General features: G+C 39.4%; 1 protein-coding gene across 9 annotated transcripts in view; it reads right to left on the bottom strand.

Moving 5' to 3' along the window:
- Window positions 1–27118, bottom strand: part of DSE (dermatan sulfate epimerase) — a 174424-nt gene that overhangs the window by 66518 nt on the left and 80788 nt on the right. For 3 of the 9 annotated variants that reach the window (XM_058435498.1, XM_058435500.1, XM_058435505.1), the window contains exons 1-2: window positions 3503–3551; window positions 975–1100 (exon numbers count right to left, since the gene is read on the bottom strand). Coding sequence is in view for 2 of the 9 variants with exons in the window: in XM_058435501.1 (XP_058291484.1) it covers window positions 9276–9279 (4 nt within the window). In the remaining 7 variants the exon portion in view is untranslated. Of the gene's footprint in view, window positions 1–974; window positions 1157–3502; window positions 3552–7470; window positions 7557–8061; window positions 8333–8702; window positions 8815–9275; window positions 9385–11980; window positions 12190–27118 lie in introns of those variants that run through there. The other 6 variants (XM_058435499.1, XM_058435503.1, XM_058435501.1 and 3 more) reach the window with 5 other exon arrangements.

Genomic DNA, 27118 nt, shown 5'->3' with positions numbered 1-27118 from the left:
ACCAGTCTGGTTCTACCATAGAAAATGATGTAGAGAAAGGTAAAAGACAAGACTTAAAAAAAACAAGGTCATCTAGAATAAAAAAGAAATGTGAGTGGGGACTTAAGGTACAGTAAGGTGGTGATGGATGTGTTAATTAATTTGATTGTGACAATCACTACAGGATGCATATGAATATCAAATAATCAGGTTGTATACCTGGAATATAGATAATATTTATTGTTAATGAAGTGTTTCTTTAAAATTTTTAAAAACAAAAAAGAGAAATATGGAGGAAAAATGACCTGTTTGGGAAAAAAACAGATTAAGCAGGGGATGGAGGAGTTTTGCAATGTTTACCTCAATGAAAGATTGATCTCATATATGATCGATATTTAACCAGTCAATAAATACTTTGTTCTTATAAAAATACCAAGTAGAAAATGTAAAGTCATCTTTTATGTAAAACATTAAAATATTGGCCGGGCACGGTGGCTCACGCTTGTAATCCCAGCACTTTGGGAGGCCGAGGCGGGCGAATCACGAGGTCAGGAGATGGAGACCACGGTGAAACCCCGTCTCTACTAAAAAATATAAAAAATTAGCCGGGCGTGGTGGCGGGCGCCTGTAGTCCCAGCTACTCGGAGAGGCTGAGGCAGGAGAATGGCGTGAACCCGGGAGGCAGAACTTGCAGTGAGCCGAGATTGCGCCACTGAACTCCAGCCTCGGTGACAGAGCGAGACTCTGTCTCAAAAAAAAAAAAAAAAAAAATTAAAATATTTTCTTCTATATTCACATATTTAAATCATTTCTAATTTCTAAGATTTTCAACTTCAAATGAGCAGAAGTCATAAATTAGAGTCCCAGAAGATAAGTTTAACATCCCTTCAAGGCAACCCCATTTAAACCTTTCTAAACAGAAAATAATTCAAAGGTCTTTTTCAGAAATCCATCCTAAAGGATAAAAGCATTCAGAAAAACTTCCCTGTATTTACCATAAATCCTTCTTGATGCTTGCTTTAAGTTAATTTCCCCCTTCTTTTCTTCAGGGAAGATGGAAAACAGCTGTTCAACGTTCCCTTTCAGGCTACTTTTTTCCTTCCTGACAGGTCCCTACCCTCCTTGGGAGAAATGTAAACACTGCAGGTGATTCCAAAATCCAGCTGGCCCAAGCCTGATTATCCATGGGGTTGGTGAGCCTGCCCCCATTCATACCACCTGGAATGATATCATCAAACTGCAAAAGCCCCAGGAAAAGATTTTTCCCCAGAATTTGTGAAATTCTAGAAATCCATTGGATATAGTCTGTCCTCACATATATTAAAATGACAAAAATAGCACAGCTTCAAGAATAAAAGTTTAGTCAGAACTGTGTAGAAGGTAAACAAGGTTGTATTACAGCCAGGTACCTTGGTCTTCACTACTGCTCTACACCATGTCGGATATTGAGTGCGCCTTGGCATAAAGTATTTTTAAATGACTTACTGATTTTTATCATGAAATCCTGAGTATTTATCACTGAGGCAATTTTCTCAGTGACAGAAACTGTGATTTCTCATTTCTAAAATTGAAAAATTCTAGAAATCCCTTTCAGTACCCCAGTCTAAAGGACTACTCTATAAACAAGTGTCCATTTCTAGTCAGTTATTTCTTTAAATGAGCAATGTATATGGATTCACGACGTCATCTGCAGATCACTGCATTTTACAAAAAGAAACTTACACAACACTAATGTTGCTACCTACTTCAGGAACTGCTAACAAACATCATCTTTCTTGCAACAGCCATTTGACAGCAACAATAAGGCTGATACATTGCCTTTGTACTTCATCAATAAAAACATAACAGACCCACAAGCTTGGTAAGCCTATTTCCTTTACAAATTCCTTTTTAAGAGTTAGGAAATGCTGATTCAACTTTGTTGCGGTATAATGTTTGTATGCATTAAATGCCTATTATTTGGTAGCTAAGTTTGTTATTGTTATACATGATAAAAAAATGCAAAAGCCCTGACTTAAGCAACAAACACAACTTTAAAACTCTATGAATATTTCAAATGGAAAGATTTAAAGGACAGCTTCTTAAACTGACTGTATACCTATTCAATTTCTAGTAAAAGAGCATGAATGCTAATTTAAACACAAACTGGGGATTTCTATATGATTATTCTGCTATCATTTGCACTAACAGGAGAGAAACTATTAAGTCTAGAAATAAAACTCAAAAGGTGGGGGTTGCATGCAGACACATACATTCAGTTGAAAACTCTTTCTGACTGTCTTGGACAAAGCAGATGAACATAAATAATCTACAATGGATATGTCACATATATGAAATTGAAAGCCAACTGCCTATATGTCTTTTGTTATATTTTCTCTAACAAGACTACACTTACCTAATAGGTATAACTATTCCCAAATATAAAATGCCAAAGCAAATTATGCTTATTTGTCAGTATTGTTCATAGCTTCTACATATTACTGAAAGGCAAATTCTGTTCTTTCAGGACTTATTTACTAACATTTGATGACAACACTACCAAAATCGTGTTTGTGAAATATTCCAAGGGAGCTGAAGCAAACAGAAGGAAATCCAGTGGTAATCAGTACACATTAAATTTCATATGTTATTCTGAATTAAAGATTGAACAAACTACTCCATTCAAGAAATAAACAGATCGCCTCAATAATCTTTTCCTCTCTTTCCAAATTAAAATCATTCCCTTCTTTGTGATCTCTAACAGGCTCTCTGAACACTTTTCCTCCAGCAGGTTTATACTCTTCTGGGCATCTGAAAGAGGATCTGGAATCCACACCCTCAACAGGCTGGAACTTGCCTACACATGGCAGAAGTAAGCAACACAATCGGTAAAGGTAAAAATCCTGAAGCCAGCTAATGAGAACTGAGCAATCAGCCCAGGGCTTGCAGGAATTAGAAGTGGCCCCACAATGGAATCCTCAGAAGGCATGAGAAGAGATAGAGAGAAGTGGAAGAGGAGGGGGCTGCAGAAAGGGGGTCTGTAAATAGCCAGTTACATTAGTCTAGGAAGCACATAAGCATTTTAGGGAGCTGACGATTCATGGGGAGTAGTGAGTAGTAAAAGGGATAATAAAGTAGACAATAGGAAAATAAAATGTTAGAGTCTTTAATAATATGAATTTGGAGTCACAAAGGATAAAAGTAGAATTAAATGTGTAATTTAAGTTAATCTTCTATTTAAGGTATACCACTAATGACTTGAAAATGAAAGACAAGTCTTTTACCTTTGGTATTTCCATTTCCATACCCCTAAAATGAGGGTAAGACACTAGCTCTATATCACTGTCCATTTCTACTAGGCTAAAGTATTAAAATATTTGAATTCTTTGAAAAAAAAGTTAAAAGTACTGGGAAATTTCAAAATGGAAGTATTTATGTAGCTGTATGTTCAGGGATTTTCCTTTACTGCACTTATCTAAATGCATATGAATTCATAAGCGAGAGTTTATTAATAGTAATGGTCCCTCTATCCTATGCATAATACCTTCTATTTCTCTTTTGATCTTTTCTGCAAGACTTCAGCATCAGCTAATCAAGCCACTCTTCTACACATAACTAGAAGTTGTGAAACACTAAAGTGAGATGATAGAAATTTGGGATACATTTATTTACCATACACATAAAAAAGACTTTGAGGCAGGATCTTGCTCTGTCACCCAGGCTGAGTGCAGTGGTGTGACCATAGCTCACTGCAGCCTCGAACTCCTGGGCTCCCATCTCAGCCTCCCAAGTAGCTAGGAAGAAAGATTTTTCTTTAAAGAAAAATTATTTCAATTAAACATACTATCCACTTAATGAACAGTTAAATTTTTAAAAGCATATTTCCTATTAGAATGGGGCATTAGAGTTGAGAAGACTTTGTGAAACATACATTCTTAATTATTGTTATCATCAAATGGTAGCATCGATCAGTACACCTCAAGAGTTTGGGATTTTAATCTCTACTTCCCATTCTAATTCACCATATGAATTTCATAGGAAAATAATTTTCCTTTTCAGTACTCTGGGCTTATATATAACTTGCCTCATTGCCCTGTTGGGCACCAACTTGAGGTATAAAGAATTTTGCTGTGTCACCCAAACATTTGCTGGTAATTTGGTGCTCCCAGAGAGTTTTATTCTGGCAATCACTATAGGGGAAGATAACATAATCCCATGAGAAAACCTTAACATATTTGCTATGGTTTGGATAATTGTCACCTCTAAAACTCATGTTGAAACTTTACCTCCAATGTGGATGTGGCAGTACTGAAGGTTGGACCTAGAGGCGATTGGGTCATGAGCCTCTACCCTCATGAATGATTAATCCATTCATGGATTAATAGGTTAGTGGATTCATGGGTAATCACAGGAATGAGACTGATAGTTTCATAGGAAGAGAAACCTGAGCTAGCACGAACAACTCCCTCACCATGTGAGGCCCTGGATCACCTCGGAACTCTGTAGAGTCCCCACTAGCAAGAAAGCCCTCCCCAAATGCAGCCCCTCAACCTCGGACTTAGACTCCATAACTGTAAGAAATAAATTCCTTTTCTTCATAAGCTATCCAGATTCAAGTATTCTGTTATAAACAATAGGAAATGGAGTAAGCATTTAAGAACTGTCCTATCCTCTTCTCAGGCACATTCTTTTAGTAGGGTTATGTCACTGAATCTCTTCAGGTGCCCTACCCACTCCTTCAGAATAGTAAAGATCCAGCCCCCTCAGAAAACAGAATAATAGTATCCACTATAATGAAGTTCCCTCTACCACAGATTCTGGCTCTCCTCAAAGGCCTGCCACAAACACATCCTAAGTCAATAACAGTATTTCTCTTTTTTTATTTGGGGAAGGGGCAGTGGGGTGGTGAAAAAGGATAATATTTACTGTATTTATGATTCAAGTATGCTAATGGTTATGTAATATTTAATATATGCTACAACCACAAAATGCTAGTCTTTTGGGAGTTTCTTCTGAAAGAGGATCTGGAATCCACACCCTCAACAGGCTGGAGCTTGCCTACACATGGCAGAAGTAAGCAACACAATCGGTAAAGGTAAAAATCCTTTGAAAGTTTCAGGTTATGTAATATTTAATATATGCTACAATCACAAAATGCTAGTCTTTTGGGAGTTCCTTTTTGAAAACAAAGATTACCAATATACTAAAACCCAAATTTAAGTATTTTTTCTTTTTTTCTCTGCAATTATTTATTGAAATAATACTATTGAGTGAAAATCATGCAATTTCTTTTTCTTTTTAAATCATGCAATTTCTTTCATGCAACACAGTGTGATTCAAGGCAAGTATAAATAAGTACCAAAATATTGTATCACAAATAACATTAAGAAATGTATAAACATTTTATTAATTGCAAAATGCACTTTCATCAGTGATCTTAAAGCACTTTTTCAGAAATTAAAAAGAGACTATAACGAGGCACTGGGAAGCATCTGCGAAGTTAAGAGCTTCATCTCATGGATGACCACCGGCTCCTCTCAGGGCAGCACTGTCAGATATTGAACCGGAGAGCCCATAAAATCTCATCAAAAGGAACTGTATTAGCTTGTTTCTGAACTAATTTCGTAAATACTAAAGCAGATGTACACACAAACATTAGTCACTAAGATGGTCCTGATCTCACATAGCAAACCTAGCTGATGTCTCACCCAGTGCTTTTTCAACAGGTCCCCAAGATCAGGAGGGACAGCCTCTACCTAGCAGGATCGAGAATGGAACCTAATAACCCCATCATGGCAACTGCCTATACTGTTATCAAAGTATCTCTTGGTCAAAGTTTCTTTTCAGACGGAGTCTTCTTCTGTCGCTCAGGCTGGAGTGCAGTGGCACGATCTCGGCTCACTGCAACCTCCACTTCCCGAGTTCAAAAGATTCTTCTGCCGTAGCCTCCCAAGTAGCTGGGACTACAGGCGCGCGACACCACGCCCAGCCAATTTTTTTTTTTTTTTTTTTTTGTATTTTTAGTAAAGACAGGGTTTCACCATATTGGCCAAGCTGGTCTCGAACTCTTGACCTCGTGATCCACCTGCCTCTGCCTACCAAAGTGCTGGGATTACAGGCATGAGCCACCGCACCCGCCCCCCCCTTTTTTTTTAATTCCCCTTCACTTGGTGACTGTACTTTCAGTAGTTTTTAAACTGTCAAAATGTACTTTGTAGGCCAGTGTTTTTATTTAACTAAAACTTCATAAAAACTGATACTGACGTCATATATTAGTCAATGAAAAATAACTCTTCACAAGCCCAAACTTGGGAAGTGCTGCTTATTGATGTTTCTCAGGTTTTGCATTAGCAGCTCCAAGAGAGCTAAGGCTGATCTCATATACCTCTGTATGCAACCTAGGTAACCAGCACTATCCTGCACTTTTTGCTGAACCCACACAGAGGGGTCACTAGGTGATGGGGAGGGACATCAAATTCAATCTGTTACCTTCTCCATTTTTACCAGAACAGACCTTACCTACATACTTCAAAAAAGAACTTATATCTGTATCGTGATCGTCAAAGGAAGCGGTCACAATACAGAAATCTAAGTATTTGCATGAAACAAATACAAAGATAATCCTATATTTTATTTTCTTCCATGCACATTAGGTTTTTTGTGATCCCATTTAGTAATATAGTTAGAAGACTCTATACAACATTGTGTATCACTATTTCACGTAAAGATTATCATTGAGAATTTTTTTTTTTTTTTTTGAGATGGCGTCTCGCTCTGTCGCCCAGGCTGGAGTGCAGTGGTGCAATCTCGGCTCACTGCAAGCTCCGCCTCCTGGGTTCACGCCATTCTCCTGCCTCAGCCTCCCAAGTAGCTGGGACCACAGGCTCCTGTCACCACGCCCGGCTAATTTTTTGTATTTTTAGTAGAGACGGCGTTTCACCGTGTTAGCCAGGATGGTCTCCATCTCCTGACCTCGTGATCCGCCTGCCTCGGCCTCCCAAAGTGCTGGGATTACAGGCGTGAGCCACTGCATCCGGCCGAGAAATTTTTTAAAAACTTGAGGGAATTACTGAAAGTATAAATTCTATAATGTGAAAAATACTGAAAATATGTGTGAGAAGATCTTTCACGCCATTTAATTAACAATGCTAAACCATGACTTTCTAAACCATGACCAACGAAAAAATTTTTAAAAAGAACTTTATTACACGAAGATTCCTAGAACTAAAAGCGTCATTGCCTGACCTAAAGAATTTCAGGTAAGTGAGGTTCACCTCCTGATTTTAACCAAAGGCTTCGGTTTCCATCTGAATGCCAGCCGGCTTAAGAGGAGGCTGCTGCCTTAAAGGAGCGATATAAACGAAAAAGTTCTCAGGTCACAAACTTAGCTCAGATTCCAGCCCCAACAGATCTTGAGCCCATGTGGCATCGCTTTCAGAGCTTCCCAGTCTGTGAGTCAAGCTCCCGCCCCCTCCCCTCCCCGGGACTGCCTCGGGGATGAGGTTTACTAACAATTTCTCCGAGTGCCGGCAGAGCCCAGGAGTGCTGGAATCCAGCGTCTGGGAGAGGCTTGGGGAGCTCTTCCTCGGCTTCCGCAGCTGCAAAGTAGGGTTGCCAGCGCCAGGATCGGCACACACGCCGCCGCCACCTTCCCGGCCCCCAAATGGCTGGTGTACGGAGGGAAAGGAGGACGCGAGGGTGTGCCACCCAACCCCGCAGAGTGAAGCCGAGGCCCCAAGGACCGTCGAGGAAATCGCAGCTGGGCCGGCCAGATCCGACGCACGGAATGCGATCTCCAGGTTCTCACCGTGTTCCCGGCTCGGTGCTCGGCGTTCAACGGGGTGGGGGGGGGCGAAAAGCTGCCCCTCGAGGCTGCTCTGCCGCCGGGAAGCCCGTGGCTCAGGCTTCACGCGTCAGGCGCTCTCTCGGAGCCCAGCCGAGCCAGGCCCGGGCGCGCAGCCCGCGGGGCTCCGCTCTCAGCCGGGGACGTGGCTCTCCGTCTCCCGCCCGCGCCGGGACAGCCCCGAAGGCTACCCGCCCGAAACTCCAGAAGAAAATTGCGCCGCGCGCCCCAGCTCGTCCCTTGCGCGCCCCTCCACTTACCGTTCCCAGCCGAGGCTTCGTTCTCTCCGGCGTCGCCTCCGCAGCCTCCAGAACCAGCTCCCGGTCCTCCTCACTCCAGGGCGCCCGGGCTCCCGGCCCCCTCCGAACCGAGCCCTCTGCGCCCCCGCCGCGCCATGGGTGCTGGTGGGCGCCGCGCCCCGGGATGCGCTGCTGCAGCCTCGGGCGGCGCTACTAAGAGCCGGGCCGGCGCGGGCGGGTAGGTGTGGGCGAAAGGGGCGGAGGGAGGGACGCGGCGGGCGCTGAGGCTCCGCTGGAGGGGGGAGGAAACCGCAACGTCACCAGAGCCCGAGGAGGCGAGGATGAGGAGAGGGAAACGGGGACCCCCTCCCCCGGCCGAACCCCGACCGCAGGCCCGCCCCGCTTTCTCCCGCTCCTCCTCTCCCCGGACTCGCTGCTTGCAGCTGTGCTGGGCCTTCCACGCCACCCGGCCCGGACTCCACCCGCACCCCCGCCCGCCAGGCCTCTTTGGCTCTAACTTGTTCTAGTTTCTTAGGACTCAGACGCTTCGGGTTCGAGAATCACACCCAAAGGAAAGGTAACTTTTGGAGGCCCAGGGGGAGGAGCTGATGCTTCCACACTACTCTGGGAGAGGTAAGCGTGGAAGACGTTAAGACTCTTACTACCAGGGCTGGTGCCCACTCCAGTCTGCCTCCTCCCGAATAGTTACTGCTTCTTTTCTCTCGAATTCGGTTTTACTCTCTTCTCAAAGAGTAGTGGGAGGGGAGCCTTTGACGGGGGGGAGGGGGGGGTCACCTATAGAGAAGCAGTTCTCTTTTTTACTGTACCAACAAAATACACTAAATCCAAGCGCACCGAACCCTGCAAACGGAACAGATTTTAATCATAGAAGGTCAGCAAAGCATTTAATGTAGGCAGCTCACAAACGGAAATTTATCTTACGCGGTGGGGTGTGTGTGTGAGAGAGAGAGAGAGATCCCTCATGCACCCAAGTTCAGGTGGAGCATTTGCAACCTTGGTAGTCACAGCCTCTTGGAGAAGAGTCCTCCTGTTTTCCAAAAATCAGCCACTGCTCAAACACGCTCAGCCAGGTCCAACCAGGCCCCAAGGAGATGTCAGGTAGGATCAGGGCCATCACCTCAGGAATACTTTGCCCCCTCCACCTCCACCCAGTGTGTGCATGTAACCTACCAGACCTAGATTGTACAGAAGTGAAAGATTTGTAGGATACTTACCCATTCATTAGAATGGGAGATATTTTACTGGGAGCAGTGCTTTTCTCCATGAGTTCTGAAGGGCACCTCCATCCAATTCCCCTGTCCTCAGAGGTTCTCACTTCTGTTTGGCCAATAAGGAAAAAAATATGGATGTCTCAGCTTATGCTTCTCTTTTTCAGAAATTGCATTTAAGAGGAACTCCTTACAAACAGGTCAAGAGGAAGTGGTACTATTAAATTTTTTAGATGTTCGCTCAGGTAAATCACTAATTTGCATAAACCTCTTGATGCTTTAGGGAAGGCCTGTCGAGGAGAGAATAGGGCTCTGGAAACTGGAACTAATTTTTGGTTCAAATCCAAACTTTGCTTTTACTACTGTGGGCCTTGGAAAACTAACATCAGAGCCTCAGTTTCCTCTATAGTGTAACAATATAATACCTTGTTTGAATAGTTATGGAGAGGATACAATAAAAATAGCTAATGTTTATTGAGAGTTAACTACACCATATCAGACAGTCGCTGTGCTAAGAGATTTACATATACTAATTCAATTATTAGAATAAATTGTGAAAGTGTCTAGCTGTATTATGTAATCCATAAGTGTTAATTTCCATTTATCTTCTCAAATTTGAAAGAGACTTTAGAAAAAACATCTGGTTTAATTTACGTAACCTCTCAGCAAGTAGTAGTCTAGTTCAGTGATTCTCCAACCTAGAACTTTAGAATCAGCAGGGGAGCTATAATAAATTCTTTCCAATGGGGACCTCCACACAAGAACAACAAATCAGAATCTCTGAGGTTAGGGTCTGAGCATCAGCATCCGCATTTTAAAATCTCTTCCCAGATGATCACAATGTATAACCAGGATTGAGAATTCTTCAAAGGAGGTAGTACTGACTGTCATTTGCTCCCCTTTACCCTCACACCCCACACAATTTTGCTTTTGAGTGACCTGCGAATTGGCCTCTAGATGACATTCACTTTGTGCAAAGCCCCCCCCCCCCCCGCCCCCGCCCACCCCATTACAGTAAGTCTCAACAGATCTGCTATTCTGCTCTCTGGAATCTACAGGATACACCTAGCCTTGATTCCACAGGAGAATACTTCAATTTACCTGGGTACATATTAACTCCATCAGCTTTTCTTCATCCATTAGGAAACCTCTCAGGAGATTTACTTTGCCAACATCTCTCTCAAACCCTGATGCCAAGAACTGAATTCAAGGTTTCACCCAAGTGACAAAGTAGACAGATGTTTAATGGCTTTGTTGTAATTACGGTATCTCCCTAAGTATATCCTTGGAGCTTCTATGGCAGCAATATTACCCAGATGACTCCACATTACAATCTACCAAATAAAACCTTGAAGTGTTAAAAGTTTAGTTGGAGAACACTGAACTAGACAACTACACTCAATGCAGTGTTCAGCACTTTACCTGTGATTCTACTGAATTTTATTGTGTTAAATTAGGCCTCTTAGCTTGTTGACATGTTGGGTATCATTGATATAACTGAGTAATTCTACCTCTCAATTTCATGACCTCTGTAAATCCGGTCCGTATGCCATGCCATCATTTAAGTTCTCATTCTCAGGTACCTTCCTCTGCCAACCGACACTGAATTTGAATGCTACTGATGAACATTCTTATCAGTTGAGGACCCACATGTTATCTTGTCCTATTTTTGTCTGTTGTCCCAGGGTAGCAGCCTGTGTACATGGGTACATGGCACTTTTGTAGGAATTAGAAAAAGGTACCTCCACTCTCACCTTAGCTGAAGGATTAGGAAAAAGTGACCCCTTACTCCTAGATTCAGCTCCAAACAGACAGCAGATGAGCTTTGTCTATTGGATGTCTTTGCTCTACTGTAATATTGTCAAAAAACAAAGGAAATGACTACTTAGTGAATTGTGGTTCATGTCTACAAAATTGTGTCTTCCTTTTCTAAGTACCCAGATGTGATTTTAATAATAGGTTTATTCATTTTGTTCAGTATCTATGAAAAGTTTCTTGCCTTGGTTTCAGATTAAGGCAAAAACTGGAACTCCATCTGTCCACCTCCAGTTTTTTAGTGTTCGTCTCCCTCTATGCTGATTCTAGCTGAGAGTCCTTACTGGTAAACTCTCCTTGCTGAGACGGAAATTTACTAGGCAAGAAGAAGTTAAGCTTTAAACAGCTAGGACATATTTTCTTACAAGCTTCTTCACCTATCTTTTCAGTTAACTCTTTGAAAGTTTATTTTATCCCTTACATTTAATGGTTTATTTTTACCTAACAGAGAAGACAAAAAAAAGGGAATTAGTTTTGTTTAGTCATCCATTTTATCTGAAGCAGAGGCATCCCTTCCATGTTCTTCTTGTCTGAACAAAACAAAATGTTATTTTTTGTTGTTGTCATCCTTAGTTTATTCTTGGCTTTAACCTAAAATAACAGAGTAACAATATTACAGGGCTGTTACAGGTATGCAGCTTCTGTTCTCCTCTTGAGTTTAATTCATTAAACTAAATTTTAATCTGCCTTTTATGTTTTACTAATCAGTCTGGTCCATGACTATACATCTGCTTCCATTCTTGAAATGCTTTTTCTTTTTCTTCCTCAGGCCAAAATTATTCTATTTGTAAAACTGCCTTACCCTGCACCTATAGATTCTCTCATCTTCAGATCACAGAAGAAGTAAGATCATTTTGGTTTGCTCAAGCCATACTGCCCTGTATACTCGTACTTACTGATTCAGTGATAATCTCCTGAGCTTTCTCGTCCATTTCTGAGCATTCAGCCCTGGCCGGGCATCCTCCAGAGGCTTCTCCAAGCTTCCTTGCTCAGGCCTCCCTCCCTGCTTTTCTCAGCGCTGACATGATCTTCTCCATTACCAAGACTGCTTTGCTGTGACTGGTTCATCTCCAGATGGCTCAAGCTTCCGGGGCTTAGTTGTCATCTTTAAAAAAAAAATGAAACATTTACCTATATTCTTAATCATAATTGAATTCCACCTCCACTGCGAGTCACAATTTGAGATTTCTGCAGGTACATACTTCATACTTCCTGGGCTCACAATCTTCTAATAGGTCATGAAATGTACCAGGCACGTCCATATGTGTATCCTTTTATCCTCACAGGCACTGACTGATGAGGAAACAGAGGCTCTGAAAGTTAAAGTGAATTTCCCAAGCCATAAATGGTTCAGACCACATAATATTATGTTTTCTGATATAAAATCTAGGATCCTTCCACTAAACCGCTTGGCCTAGACTAACTTTTTGTGTCTAAAGCCTCATTTACAGTTTGCGTATCCTGGCCTCAGTTGAAAGCTATTCTCCATTCATTGACAATTGACTTTTGAAATGGATGATTTTATATCACCTCTTATTATAAACTACCCAAGGTGTCCTAAACACCTTCCAAATTATAATATTGTTCTCTGAAATTACAAAAATTACTGATATTTGTTACATGAAGGAATGAAATTAGATGTTTATTCTTTCCCTCAGACTTACTGAATAGACCAAAAGGAGTGTAACGTTTAATATTATAAGCTCCTTCATGGTAGAGACTCTTCTTCATTTCTATAGCCATTCTTCATATTTCCTGGCTGAGGGCATGTTTATTAAATTAGAATTCAATTTTCAGATTGTGGCCATGTCCCAGTCTAGATACAATGGTGGATAATTTAATGTGTCCATCAAATAAGAGCATGGACTTTGAAGTTGAACAAAACTAGGCTGAGATCTAGATTCTGTCACTAACTGTGTGACCTTAGGCAGGCAAGTCATTTAACATTGTTGAGTTCCACTTTCTCATCAGTAGGATTTTGATATGCAAACTTTTCTCATACAGTTTCTGGAAGGAGCAAACCAAACGTTGTATATAAAATACCTGCCAAGGAATGAGAACTCAATAAATAGATGTTTATTGTCATAACTTAGAATGGTTCTAGGGGCTGTCAATGAGACATACACCCTTTGGAATCAGTCTTGTGTGGACTGGAACATACCTGGGCATTTTTCAGGCAGGATCTGAACCAATTAAGGTGAGTGATACCCTACCTCTCACAACCCTGCTAAAAGTAGTTGAGGTCATGCCAGTTTTTGCAATAGTTTGGAAATCAAGCCTTCTGTGCTCTTCAGGAGGAGATAAGGATTGTCGTGGCAGTGTTCTATAATAGTAATTCTACTCCCTGGGTGCATATTAGCATCACTTGGGAGAACCAAAAACACACCAATGCCTCGTTGTACTCTTAGAAATTCTGATTTAATGAATCAGAATCTGGACTTCTAGGATGAAGTCCAGATATCCCATATGCTTTTAAAGGTACCACATAGTTCCGATGTGCAGCCAGAGTTAGAACCAATGCTACGTAGTGGTGCTTCCCAAACTGCTGCACATTAGAACCATTTGGAGAGCTTTAAGAACTTCTGGCTGTGCGCGGTGGCTCACGGCTGTGATCCCAGCACTTTGGGAGGCTGAGATGGGCAGATCACGAGGTCAGGAGATCGAGACCATCCTGGCTAACACGGTGAAACCCCATCTCTACTAAAAATACAAAAAATTAGCCGGGCGTGGTGGCAGGTGCCTGTAGTCCTAGCTACTCGGGAGGCTGAGGCAGGAGAATGGCGTGAACCCAGGAGGCGGAGCTTGCAGTGAGCCCATTGCACCACTGCACTCCAGCCTGGGCGATAGATCAAGACTCCAACCCCCCCAAAAAAAGAACTTCCGATGCCCAGGTTATAGTCTGTACCAACCAAATTAGAAAGTTTGAGGTTTTTAAAACTCTGTGATTCCAATGTACCAAAAGTTTGGAACCACTATTTTATAGAGTGTTACTAAATAGGCTGGGTGAGGTGGCTCACACCTGTAATCCCAGCACTTTGGGAGGCCAACGCAGGCAAATTGCTTGAGCCGAAGAGTTTGAGATCAGCCTGGGCAACATGGCAAAACCCCATCTCTACTAAAAACACACACACAAAATTAGCCAGGCATGGTGGCGCACACTGTAATCCCAGTTACTTGGGAGGCTGAGGCATGAGAATTGCTTGAACCCAAGAGGCAGAGGTTGCAGTCAGCCGAGATCACACCACTGTACTCCAGCCTGGGCAACAAGAGTGAAACTCGGTATCAAAAAAAAAAAAAAAAAAGTGTTACTAAACAGGTACTTAAACCAAATGAAGTATTAATTAGATAATATGTTTATTTGCCACATTTCTTCTGGTTTATTAGTTATATAAAATATTGTGAAGATTAGTTTTTATTAACTCAAGCTCACTAATGTATTTCTTTTTAAATACTTTTGTTGGATATGCAGTTTGGGAAAAATAATATTTGATGTCGATACTGGCTGAACTAGTGAAGTTGACTTCATATTGCAGTTAATGTTTCACTTCAAGTTTCTGCTGCCTGAGTATTACACATAGTGAATTCCAGTAAAACATTTAACAGCCAGGACATTCAGACTTCTCCTGCTCAGGCTTTTTCTTCTGCTGATGAGATTACCTGTGTCAGGCAAAGAAAATCTTGGCCATTTTGCATTTATAGTATCTTTTAGATGGGAAATAGTCAACAGTTTGCTGATGTTAAACTTAAGTATGTAGTCTAGTGACATGTTTCTATATCCTTTCTCACCAAACTCCAAAGAATACACACTGGTTCTTTTTCCATGTTTTCTTTCATTTTTGATTTTTTAATAGTGCCATTTTGATTTTGCCATTTTTACTCATCTTGGCCAAATGGAAAACACTGCCATTTTAAAAAAATGTTAAAATAACAAAATTTAAAAACCCAACAACAGTTTAACAAACAAACAAACAAAAAACACAGCATTCCTTAGAAGTATTTGTCATCTAAGTGAGAAAAGTAGAAGGAAACTTGGAAGAATTATATTCTAACCATTTCGTTTTACAAAGAAACCAAGGTTAACATAGATGGGGACTGTTACCAGTTTTTGCTGCTAATTAGTTAGAAGTGAAAGGAGAAGTCAAGCCTCCTGATTCCTAGCCAGATTTTCTTTTTCTCACTTCTCCTTGCTGAATCATTGGCCAAAAATGTACAACTAACTTCTCCTTTTGGGAAGCGCATATTTCATATTAACTCTGGCAATTTATGAAAAAATGTAGATTCATTTGCTCCATTAACAAAATGTCAGTGCCTAAGAAGAAATAAGGTTTATTTTTGGAAGAAATCAAGTGCTTACTCAGAATGTGCAGGGGATGGCACCTTTCATTTTGCAACGTTAAGCTTAATGTGTTGTTTTACTTATGATGTAATTTCTCCCCTGATATATGAACAATGTAAGTTCACATCACTACATATATAAAATCACTATCTAACTAAATGCCTGTCCTTGAGGTGAAATCTTTAATAAACTTTCACCCATCTTGAGTTATTTTTCCTCTCATTATACCTGGGAATTAAGGTATTTAAAAGTTCTAATAAATTTCCATTTTTTATTGCATGAATCAATTTTTCTGAATTTCCTGTTATTATACAAGAAGGCTGATACTTGATAGCAGTGCTTCTGTTCATGGTGGGCAGATTAATGTTGTGGTGTGAAGATCAGCTAAGTATCATGTATATATACACACACACACACACAAACCACACACATATATATGTGTATATATATTTTAAAATCTCACTTTCTGATCAGTCATTAAACATGTGGCAAGTATCTATCATATATACACACACACAAGCACACACATATATGCATATATGTGTGTGTATATATATATATTTAAATATCTCACTTTCTGATCAGTCATTAAACATGTGGCAAAAAAAAAGCAACTGGTACAAAGCAGAAATAGATATAGGATACAACAATCTTGGATTGTAGTATAATGGAAAAGTTACTTTAAATAAATCTGCCTGAAATTGACAAATTTTAATGTTGTCTAGGGGGAAATTAATGGGTTAATTCTGGAAACTGAAAGTTCTAGGTTCTAGGACTAAATTGACCCTAGAAGAAATTCTGTTTTTACTTCCCCTGTACATTTGGAAAAATCAGCAGTAGCATAAACCATGATAACTTGGGAAAACCACTTAACTTCTTTTGGGTCTTAGTGTCCTTAGCTATAAATAGAAGAAACCATTCTACTTCATTTGTTCTCAAGTATGGTTATACTTTAGGACCACCCAGGAAACTTTGGGAAAATAAATGATGCCCTGTACTACCTCCAGACAAATTAAAACGAAATTTCTGGGGGATGTGGCCTAGGCTAGAGGTGCTCAAAAATATGGTCCATGGACCACTGCTATTAGCATCACTGATTCATTAGTCAGCCTGGGGTGCCATGACAAAATACCATAGACTGGATGGCTAAAATAATAGAAATTTATTTCTGACAGTTCTGGAGGCTAGGAAGTTCAAGATCAAGGTGCTAACCAATTCTGTTTCTGATGAAGTTTCTCTTCCTTGCTTGCAGACAGTAGCCTATGTTCTCACGTGGCCTGCACGTGGAGACAGAGTGATCTCTCTTTCTCCCTCTTCTTATAAGGCATCACCCTTATGACCTCATTTTACCTTTCTTTAATCCTAAAAGCTCTATTTCCAAATATGGTCACATTAGGGGTTGGGGCTTACATGTGAATTTTGGGGAACAAAATTCAGTCCACAGCAGTTGAGATCTTGAAAATTTTCAGACCAATCCCAGATCTACTTAATTAGATTCTCTGGGGTGAGGGCCAGGAATCCATGTTTTAACAAACTCTGCAGGTGATTCTTATGTACATTTGAGTTTGAAGACCACTGGCCTAAGCCAATAGTTCTTAACACTTAGACTGTACGTTGGAATCACTTAGAGAATTTATAAACCTTTGATACCTGGGGCCCTATCACAGAGATTCCAGTTTACCTGTTGCAGGATGCATAGTCTAAACAAGTTTTACAGCTTCTGAAAGTGAATCCCGTCTGAGAACCACTGGTGTAGAATATCTCTAAGGGTCTTTGCAGTCTAAAACAGTATATATTTTAATATAATGACATACACAAAATATGTATATAATATAATACATAGTCTAAATAATTTTCATCAGAAGGACGATGATAGAATAGCTCTATTTTGTAGCTTCAGATACGACTCACATTTGTTGTCAGTCCCTTTTCATTAATCACTTGATGACATAATGCATTAAATGGGAACTTTTTGAGAAGTACTATTGTGATAGTACATTTGCTAAATATAAGCTTCTTTATTTTTCAGTAAAAATCAAGGATTTATTTGATGGTTAATGTGTTTCTACTGGATAAGACTAAATAAGAGTTTGGAGAGCAGCCAGAGGCTTATGAGATACACACACACACACACACACAGGCACAATTTTTTTTTTTCCAGAGATGGGGTCTTTCTCTGTTGCCCAGGCTGGAGTACAGTGGCAGGATCATAGCTCACTACAACCTCAAACTCCTGGGCTCAAGTGATACTCCCACCTCAGCCTCCTGAGTAGCTGGGACTGTAGATGTGCACCATCACACCCAGCTCTCTTGAGATATTTTAAAAGAATCTTACAAATTGTGAGTCCAGGAATAATTCTGGAAAACAATCTAATTATTTTGTAAATCTCAAAAAAGCTCATTAAGCCATATAAACTAAGAAGCTATGGGTATTTCTTGATGTTAAAACTTATATTCGGCTGGGTGCAGTGGCTCACACCTGTAATCCCAGCACTTTGGGAGGCTGAGGCAGGCAGATGACGAGGTCAGGAGTTTGACACCAGCCTGCCCAACATGGTGAAACCCCACCTCTACTAAAAGTAGAAAAAGTTAGCCAGGCATGGTGGCATACACCTGTAATCCCAGCTACTGGGGAGGCTAAGGCAGAAGAATCAATTGAACCCAGGAAGCGGAGGTTGTGGAAAGCCGAGATCACACCACTGCCCTCCAGGCTGGGTGACAAGGCGAGACTCCATCTCAAAAAAAACAAAAACAAAAACAAAACAAAAAAACTTCAGTTATATAATTTTAAAATCTCTTTTGATATCAGAATATAAATGGCTCTATGATAAAAATTATAGATGTCATTTTCCTCAAATTTTACAATAATAGCTGTAAAAAATGGCATCTTAAAAAATGTATCCCAAATCATCAGAACTCTGACCAGTGAATTTAATTGTGATGCAGTCAGCACAAATATTAGCACATAAAAGCAGAAAACTCAACTCATAGTTTTTCTTTTCTCCCCAAGGCACGCAAGCCATTAAAAAAAAATTAAAAATGTCAAATTCATCACAGAGGAATAAGTAACTGAAGAATCAAAATTAACTACCATCTTTAAAGTGCTAGGGCTTAATAGGAAAGTTATTAAAAGTGGTATTTGAGCATTTGACTTCATTAGAATTCTCTTATGATGCAGCCAAGGTGGCGACCTTTTCCAAATTTATGTACATACTAAGTATCCATACTAATGTTACAAAGGGACTGAGAGAGTTAACACTAAATTGGTAAATTCTTTCAAATATTCATGCTCTATTTAAAGAGGGATAATGGTGTCACCTTTATTTTCAAGTCTTAAAAACTAGCTTTTGAATATTTTCCCCATGTTTCAATAAGTAAAATTACCAGGAAATTACAAATGAAATATTAAAATACATGTCAAGGTACGACTCTTTTTTCCAGATGCAGATGCACAGAAATATTCCTTCCCTTTTAAAAAATTTTTTTGAATTTTAAGTTCCAGGGTACATGTGCAGGATGTGTCTTGTGACACAGGTAAATGTGTGCCATGGTGGTTTGCTGCACCTGTCAACCCATCACCTAGGTATTAAGCCCAGCATCCATTAGCTGTGTTTCCTGATGCTCTCCCTCCCCTGTTACCCACAGGCCCCAGTGTGTGTTGTTCTCCTCCCTGTGTTCTTATCATTCAGCTCCTACTTACAAGTGAGAACATGCGGTGTTTGGTTTTCTGTTCCTGCGTTAGTTTGCTGAGGATAATGACTTCCATCCATGTCTCTGCAAAGGACATGATCTTGTTCCTTTTTATGGCTGCACAGTATTCCATGGTGTAACATTCCTTCTCTTTAAGCAAGTTTTTAAGTAAAACATAATTTTGTGGGGAATCATTTGAAAATAATGTTGCCATATGAACTGTGCTTTCTTTGGATGCTACTAAGAATGATGACTATGGCTTAACAAGCTAACCTAAGAGATCTTGCCTCACAAGTCAACAGATGCCGTTTTGTGAGTAAAATGAGCTACATCAACACTTGGAACGACAGATGAGCTAACATATGCTTGAAAAGTAATGGAAGTACTATAAATTCCTAATTTGTAATAATATTGCAAAGCCTGTGTGTTTCTACTTAACCATATCACCTGTCCTATACACTGTACTGAAATTAATGATCTGTATTACACTTTTTATTCTGAGTGTGAAAGAATAATACTAACTTTGTTTGTCCCTGATCTATTAGCTGTTGTTCTCTGAAATTTAAACCTAGACAAGAAGCTTCTAAATTTTACTAATATTAAAACAGTATTTGCTATATATAGGAAACAAAAGCTATATAACTACAGTAGCTGAACTAAAATTATAAATAGGAAGAAAAGTATATTTAAATTTGATCATAGATGGTTGACAACAATTACTAAAATCCTTAAGACTTACGATTATCCCCTTTTCTAATCTCTCTGCAGTTAAAAAATAATATGGAGGTTTAGAAGGAGGAAGTTGTGAAAGAGATAGATGCAAACCTACAAATGCTTGCATAGTAAATGTTCCCTATTTAGTCTAGCATGAAATCATAAGAATTGTTATGTACTCTAGTAATCTATTTCTGAGAGTTCTCTTAAGGCAGATTTTCTTCAAACCTTCTCTTTAAACTAAAACTAATATGGATAGGCAGATGATAAATAGGAAGATAGACAATAAAGATACAGAAATATATAAAGTTTCAGAAATCAATGTTTCTATTTTTATTTTAGTCTATTTCATTAAAAAAGAAAGAGAATTTGATCAACCAAATAGATCTCAAGATCCACTAATAGATTGCAACTTGAAGCTTAAAAACATTGCACTGAGGTTACTGTGTATGTGTAGAGAGATACTGTTCATGTTTACTTTCAAAGTTTAAGGGTATAGACCTCTAAGAACTATGAAACTGAAATAATGACTTCTGAATGCTTTCTAACCTACATAAATCTGACTGATAAACACAATAAAGCATAAAGAAGATGGCTTGATGCTGTAGCCAAACAAAAGTCAAAAGTAGAGCCAACTTTGATTAAATTCAAACACCTTGTGGCATTTAGAGGCATGCTCATATTGGCAGGAGAAGCAAACAGATAAGGTTTAAAGCAATACACTATCTTTGTTTGTCCAAGGACCACATAGCTCTTCCAATAGGAAGATCATTTGTTCATGAAGCACAACAAGAAATTTTGCAGTAGTTAGAGTTGTAAGGCACCAGAGGTTCCCCACAGCCTAGAAGCTATCAGCTCATCCATGAAAAGATCCACATGGTTGATCCAGTCTTCAGTTCCTGCCACTGGGAAGGATACTTCTAACAACTGCATTTTCTACCTTACACCTGGCATATTCCATCACCACCTTGTCTTAGATTTTTATTAATTAAATAATAACTCTTCCCCTCAACAAAGCTCCATTTATAAATAATTGTATGGCACTAGTATTTATGCCAATGTAGGCTGCAGTCTGCTATTACAGATGGTACTGATATATCTCCAAACATGATATTTTCATTTATTACCATTCACAGAGTGAATGTCATTGCCCTAGATCTTTATGATCAGAAACAGTCAGTAGCAGAAAAAACAAACAAACAAAAATCACCTACAAGTCATGTAGGAAAGAGAGTCATGATCAGGAATTTTTGCTGCATTGGATACCAGGCTTTGAAGAAAGGCAAAGAAGACTTGCTTGCCTTCTTCCAGCAGCAAGGATTCAACTAGACAGTAAAGGACTGAAATTGAAAGTATTTTTGTGACCTGTTCTAAGAAATCATTAAAAAATCAGATTTATTCACATAATCTTATTTGCCTGGAGACATTTTAATTTATCAGTGACTTGGGTTAATTACTCCCTATAAATTCTACACTTTACAGCTCAGCTTAAACCTGAGGCATTCAGAAGGAAACACATCAAAATGCAACAGACATGGGCCGGGCATTTCTATGCATCTGCACTGACTTTGAAAAATACACACACACACGCACACGCGGATTTTAATACATTTTGGGACATATGTGCATGAATCTCAACTGGCTTGGAATCATTGGGGAAAGTAGATCCTTTGCACCCTTCAGAGCAGCAAATATTTCTGTGTCAGGGGAAGTAGTTTCTAAATATTTTGGATGCTTACCAATAACACTATTAAAGTTCTTACGTATTTTATTAAAAGATGAGAAAGAAGAAAAACTATTTTTTGGCTTAAAATAACTGTTATATAAGCAAGGCTCTGCTGATGCCATGCAAAAAGATAACTTTTGTTTGTTTGTTTGTTTGGTTTTTTTTGAGATGGAGTCTCACTCTGTCACCCAGGCTGGAGTGCAGTGGTGTGGTCTTGGCTCACTGCAAGCTCTGCCTCCCGGGTTCATGCCATTCTCCTGCCTTAGCCTCCCAAGTAGCTGGGACCACAGGTGCCCACCACCACGCCCGGCTAATTTTTTGTATTTTTAGTAGAGACGGGGTTTCTTCACCATATTAGCCAGGATGGTCTTAATCTCCTGACCTCATGATCCGCCTGCCTCAGCCTCCCAAAATGCTGGGATTACAGGCTTGAGCCACCGCGCCCGGCCGATAACTTGTTTTTGTGGCTAAAGGGCAGGAGCCAGGGAGGGGCTCACCACCCATCAGCACTTGATCCTTCTAACTAGTACTGGAGAAGAAGAAACATTGTTCTCTGGATGCCAGAGAAAACCAGAATGTTAGTAAACATGGGGGTGGGAGAAATATTATTAGTGAATGTCACATCACTCAAATAAGTAGAATTTGTTTTTTGGAACCATGTTTTGGAAAGATACTAAGGCCTCACTTAAACCATAGCTCCGTGTGGAGGCAAAACTAATAATGTGAGATGGTGAAAAGAGGAGGCATCTGCTTAAGGGCGTGACTATGGTTCTGTAGTAATGAATTTGGAAGCATTAGTTATGCAGAAGAATCTGGTGAGCAGAGACTACAGCAGGGGCTATGAGTGGTGAGGATTTCTATGCCTCAGAATTGCAGGAATCCTAAAACACTTGGTGTGGCTACTGTCGCCAAAGACAAGCAGCGTGGGAGGGAGAAGCTAGCATTGGATGGAAATCCAGAGTTGTGGGATTTGGGAACATCCTGGCTCTACCAACAACTCAGGTTACCAGAATAAGTCACTTTACCAATGGGGTACCAGTTTCCTCATTCACAAAGTGAGATAATTGTTTCATCTACAGGATTCCTTTAACTTAAAAATTTTATGACTCAAAGTTCCTGAGCTATGGAACCTATGCCTTCTAGATCAAAATTGTCCAGTAGAAATGTAATGTAAGCCACTTATGTAACTTTAAATGCTTTATTGCCACATTAAAATATGTTTTTAAAAGATGAAATTAGGTCTTATAATACTTTTATGTAACCCTCTATGTCTAAAACATTATCATTTTAGTGTAAGTCTTTGAAATCTTGACTAGCTATGCATACTTCAGGTGGCCGATAGCCACATGTGCCTAGTGGCTACTGTCCACCATATTAGATATCATAGCTCTAGGCAGTTGTGTAAAGTTCACAGGATGGGAGCAGGAGCTACATTTCTCTTTGATGCTCTGAGCCATAGTTCCAAAAACTAGAATTGTTTACCAAAATTACTGGACGAACTTAAAAATGTATGAGCCCACCCCATTACCTTGGCCATGGATCATGTCTTATATCTCTCTAGATAAATCTGAAGTGCAGCCTGTCCATACCAGTCTACAGGACAGCGTTTAAAAGCCTCTTCGCTCTGAGCTATCAGCCTTCATGCCATTCAGGGGTGGGTTGAATAAGGGAAGCAATAGTCATGTGGTTAGCATCCTCTTTAGGGATCCTCCAGATAGTTATTGGATGAACTATGTTTTGTCTAGTATGTGAGCTGGAAGATTTCAACACTAATTCTATGACAGCGTAATTGTCTTGTTATTGAAGGCTATTTAACTTTTTCAAGTTAAAATGTATTAAAGAACAATGAGCTAATGTAAAACAAAGGAGGTCAGATTGTACTTTGCCAGGATGTGTCCACTTGTTGCCTTGATGGAGCTGCAGCTGTAGTTACAGATCTACTTTTGAGCCTGCTTAATATTTGCATTGTAGACTGGTTGCTCACAATCTTCCTAGGACTGATTCTTACCTTTGAGTGTCTGCAATTTAGTATTAACAGACTAGTTGAGATAACATATCAAATTGAGCAGTCCCATAATGCTTTTATTTTACTGACATGAAAGAAGCGGGTATATGTATTGGAAAATTCCCTTTTAGACTTATGAAATCATTTAAGCATGGACAAAGGAAGCTACTTTACTAGGGCAGAAAACAGAAATTAGGCTAAATGAGCCCTGGCCAGCATTATCCGAAAAGGAAAGGAAATAGGAGTCTGTGGCCTAACTGGAGCAGAAGACTTAAAAGTATCAGCTGAAAAAAAAAAATTGGTAAATAAGTAGTAACCTGAGGCTCTACAGTCTGGTCATACCTAAAGTGCTCAAATTAGAAAAATGTGAAGGTTTGAGGAAGGTACACAGAAATTGTGAGTCTCATACAATGCTGGTGGAAGTATAAATTAGTACAATACTTTGAGAGAGGATTCGGAGGACAAATACGTAACAAATCTTTAAAAGGTATGTAAATTTGCATCCAGCAATTCCACTCCTTAGAATATATGCATGTTTATGTGTGAAACTGTATGTATGCAAAGTTGTTCAACACGGTGTTGTTTAAATTAGCAAAATACTGAAAACAACTCAAGTGTCCAATAATAAAAATGCTTAAATGAATTATGCATATAGGTATGTGTGCCTTTATATATGTGTCTATGTAAAAATGTGTAGTGTGTATTATATATGTGAATGAGTACAATGAAATTGACACCAATGTCAAGTTTGGAGTATTTCCATGGAAAGCACATTTCATTAAAAAGCCAATTACAGATTGGCTTTTTATAAAACCTGTCACTATTTTATTATAGAAAGTAATATAAAATCTGTCACTATTTTATTATAAAAAGTAGTGTAACCAAAAAATATAATTACAGGAAAAACTGTGGGAAAATAAACAGAAAATTATAATTTTTATATAGATGTTATAAGAATGCAAGTAATTTTCATTTCATTTACGTAATTATGAACATGGATTTCATGTTTCTGCCCAGTGGGGGTCTGTTTTCAGATTAGACCCATTCTGAAGACAAATCACCTCACCAAAAGCCGGAAAATGCCATCCTTTCCTTAGATGGGAAAAGCAAGTTTCTTGAGCCCATTCCCATTTTGACAGAGTTGTAACTGAAATGCCTGTAAGGCCAGATTGTATGACGATTCCATGAGCTTCCTGGTTCCCTTACTGTACAAACCCTCCACCCACTCTCCCTTAAAATAACTCATGCCTTTTGAGACAGCATGAGGGGGTGACTCTGTTTCTTATACCAGAAAAAAGAGCCTGACTCAAGAAAAATGACTGACCTCCAGAGCAGTTGTAAGGTCCACATGAGGTTATGTTGTCTAAGCTCCTAGTAGCACATAACACACAACAGGCTTTCAATAAATATTACTTACTGTTATCCCATCTCCTTAAAAATTTTTAAAGGGATTTTGCTCATTAGATTTATATAGTCTGGGTTAACATTTACTTAACAAATCTCTAATCCTTGCCTCATATCTCAAGGACCTGAACTAATATTATTCTTTTTTCTTTAAGAGAAAGACTATATTTCAGGAAATATTATATCCAAGTATTGCTACAGATATAGGTGTACATTTGGACGCCATCTGAAGTCTAGATTCTTGAAAGTAGATAGGCATTATAATTCAGTATCTGAAGGCTGCTTGCCTCTACTCTAAAATATTTTCTAAGAGTCTCAGTATATGACATAGGAGTATGTTTAGATTGAGTACAAGATTCTTTTTAATTTAAAATAATTACCAAATTGTTTTACATCAGCCGTTAAAGCTCACAAAAACCAAACATCTTTATAGACAATCTCTCACCAAATGAGAACAGTTATAAAATAAGCTAGATATCTGTCTGAATCCCCTTATGTGACAACAGTTAAGTGTCCAATGGTTGGAGCCAGTCAGATCTATGATCAAGTAACAGCTGTGCAATGTATTTGTTCCATAACCTTAGGCCAATTTACTTAGCCTCCCCAAATCTCAGTTTTCTGGGAATATCAATGCCTCATCTTTTGAGAGTATAATGATGAGAGATAAAGAATGTAAAGTGTTGGATGCAATGCTAGGAAGTGTAAATGCTCAATGGTAGCTAGTATTATTATGATTGAAACAAAGTTTATTTAAAGAACCTTACTGAGAAACCTTTATAAGATTTTTCTGGAAATTAAGAGGGCACTCATGAAGAAAGATATTTATTCCAAGTAACTATCTATGACATAAACAGATTTATTTGGAATATTACAAAGGAAAATATCCCTTAATTTTCCACCCAATATTACCTAACACACACATGCACAATTCCATCATGACTACTCCCCTTTAGCAGTCTTTTCATTTTTCCAGAGCAAAAGTAGGACATAAAGTTCCTTCTCCTAAACCAGAAGTTAGAGGTCACCATCAGTTCATTTGGAAAAATATCCATCAGTGTTTACACACACAGACCCACAGTGTTTACACACACACAGACCCACACACACAAACACACATTTACTTGTATGTATATTTTAACTATAAATTAGTAAAGACCTAGATTTTAATGGTTAGCTAACATAAATGAATAAGGTAGTGGGGAAGCCCAACCACTTATGACCACAAGACTCATATCTCTCTCTTACCCTATTAAGGGACTGTTAAGTCCCTGATGGACTTTTCTGACAAACACATTCCACAGTCATACAAATCATTCATTCTGGAAGAGAGAAAGAGAGAGAGGAAGGAGGAGGGGTGAAGGAGAAAGAAAGGAGGAAAGAAAGGAAGACTTCATGTGTGGGGCATGTATGTGGGGTGGGCTGGAAAGCTAGGTGAGTTTTAGAAAGCCTACTTTTTGCCCACCCAGAGCTTGCCCAGACTTGCCCTAAGGCTGTGTTGCAAAATGGGTAATGATTTCTCTGCCAGGTCTGTTATTGGAATGAGTAAACTCTCAGACCTAACATTTTTTTTTTCTTGGCCATCTTACTCCTTCAACACAAACATCTGAGGCTGTGGTGGTTTTAAATATGCTCCTCAAAGCATCCCAAAGTTCCTGTTTCTTATTTCTCAATTTCTTGATGTTTACTATCCAGTTCAAGAGCTACTGACCTCTGCCTCACCCAGCACTAACCCTGTGGATTTTAAGTCCTTATGCATTTCAGAACCACTATTCCAAGAACAATTAACCTCCATTCAGAGTCTAGAAATTAGGATCAATAACCTATGCAAATTCAGCACCATATTGAGAGATTCTTCTGGAGCAGGTATTTTATCATGTGAGGAAGGTTTGGGTTTGGAGGGAGCTTTGTGTTTGTGATCAAGAGAAAAAATGGTTCTGACCAGTCATTTCAGTTGAACTGATTCTTGGACACAGGAACAGGATAAGTTAAGGTCTGAAAGGATTGTTTGTACCAAGGAGGCCATGAATAGAGAGATAATAGTTGACTAGCTCACACAAATATATGAAGAGTAGTGATTCTAAAACAGTATAAACACTTAAAATCAAGAAATGTTATATCTAGACATCTAATTGGTTCCTTTCATTTTACATATTTACAGG

This window comes from Hylobates moloch, unplaced genomic scaffold (genome assembly GCF_009828535.3).
Source record: "Hylobates moloch isolate HMO894 unplaced genomic scaffold, HMol_V3 SCAFFOLD_2, whole genome shotgun sequence".
Taxonomy (NCBI): Eukaryota; Metazoa; Chordata; class Mammalia; order Primates; family Hylobatidae; genus Hylobates; species Hylobates moloch.
This window is presented reverse-complemented; position numbering and strand designations above follow the sequence as displayed.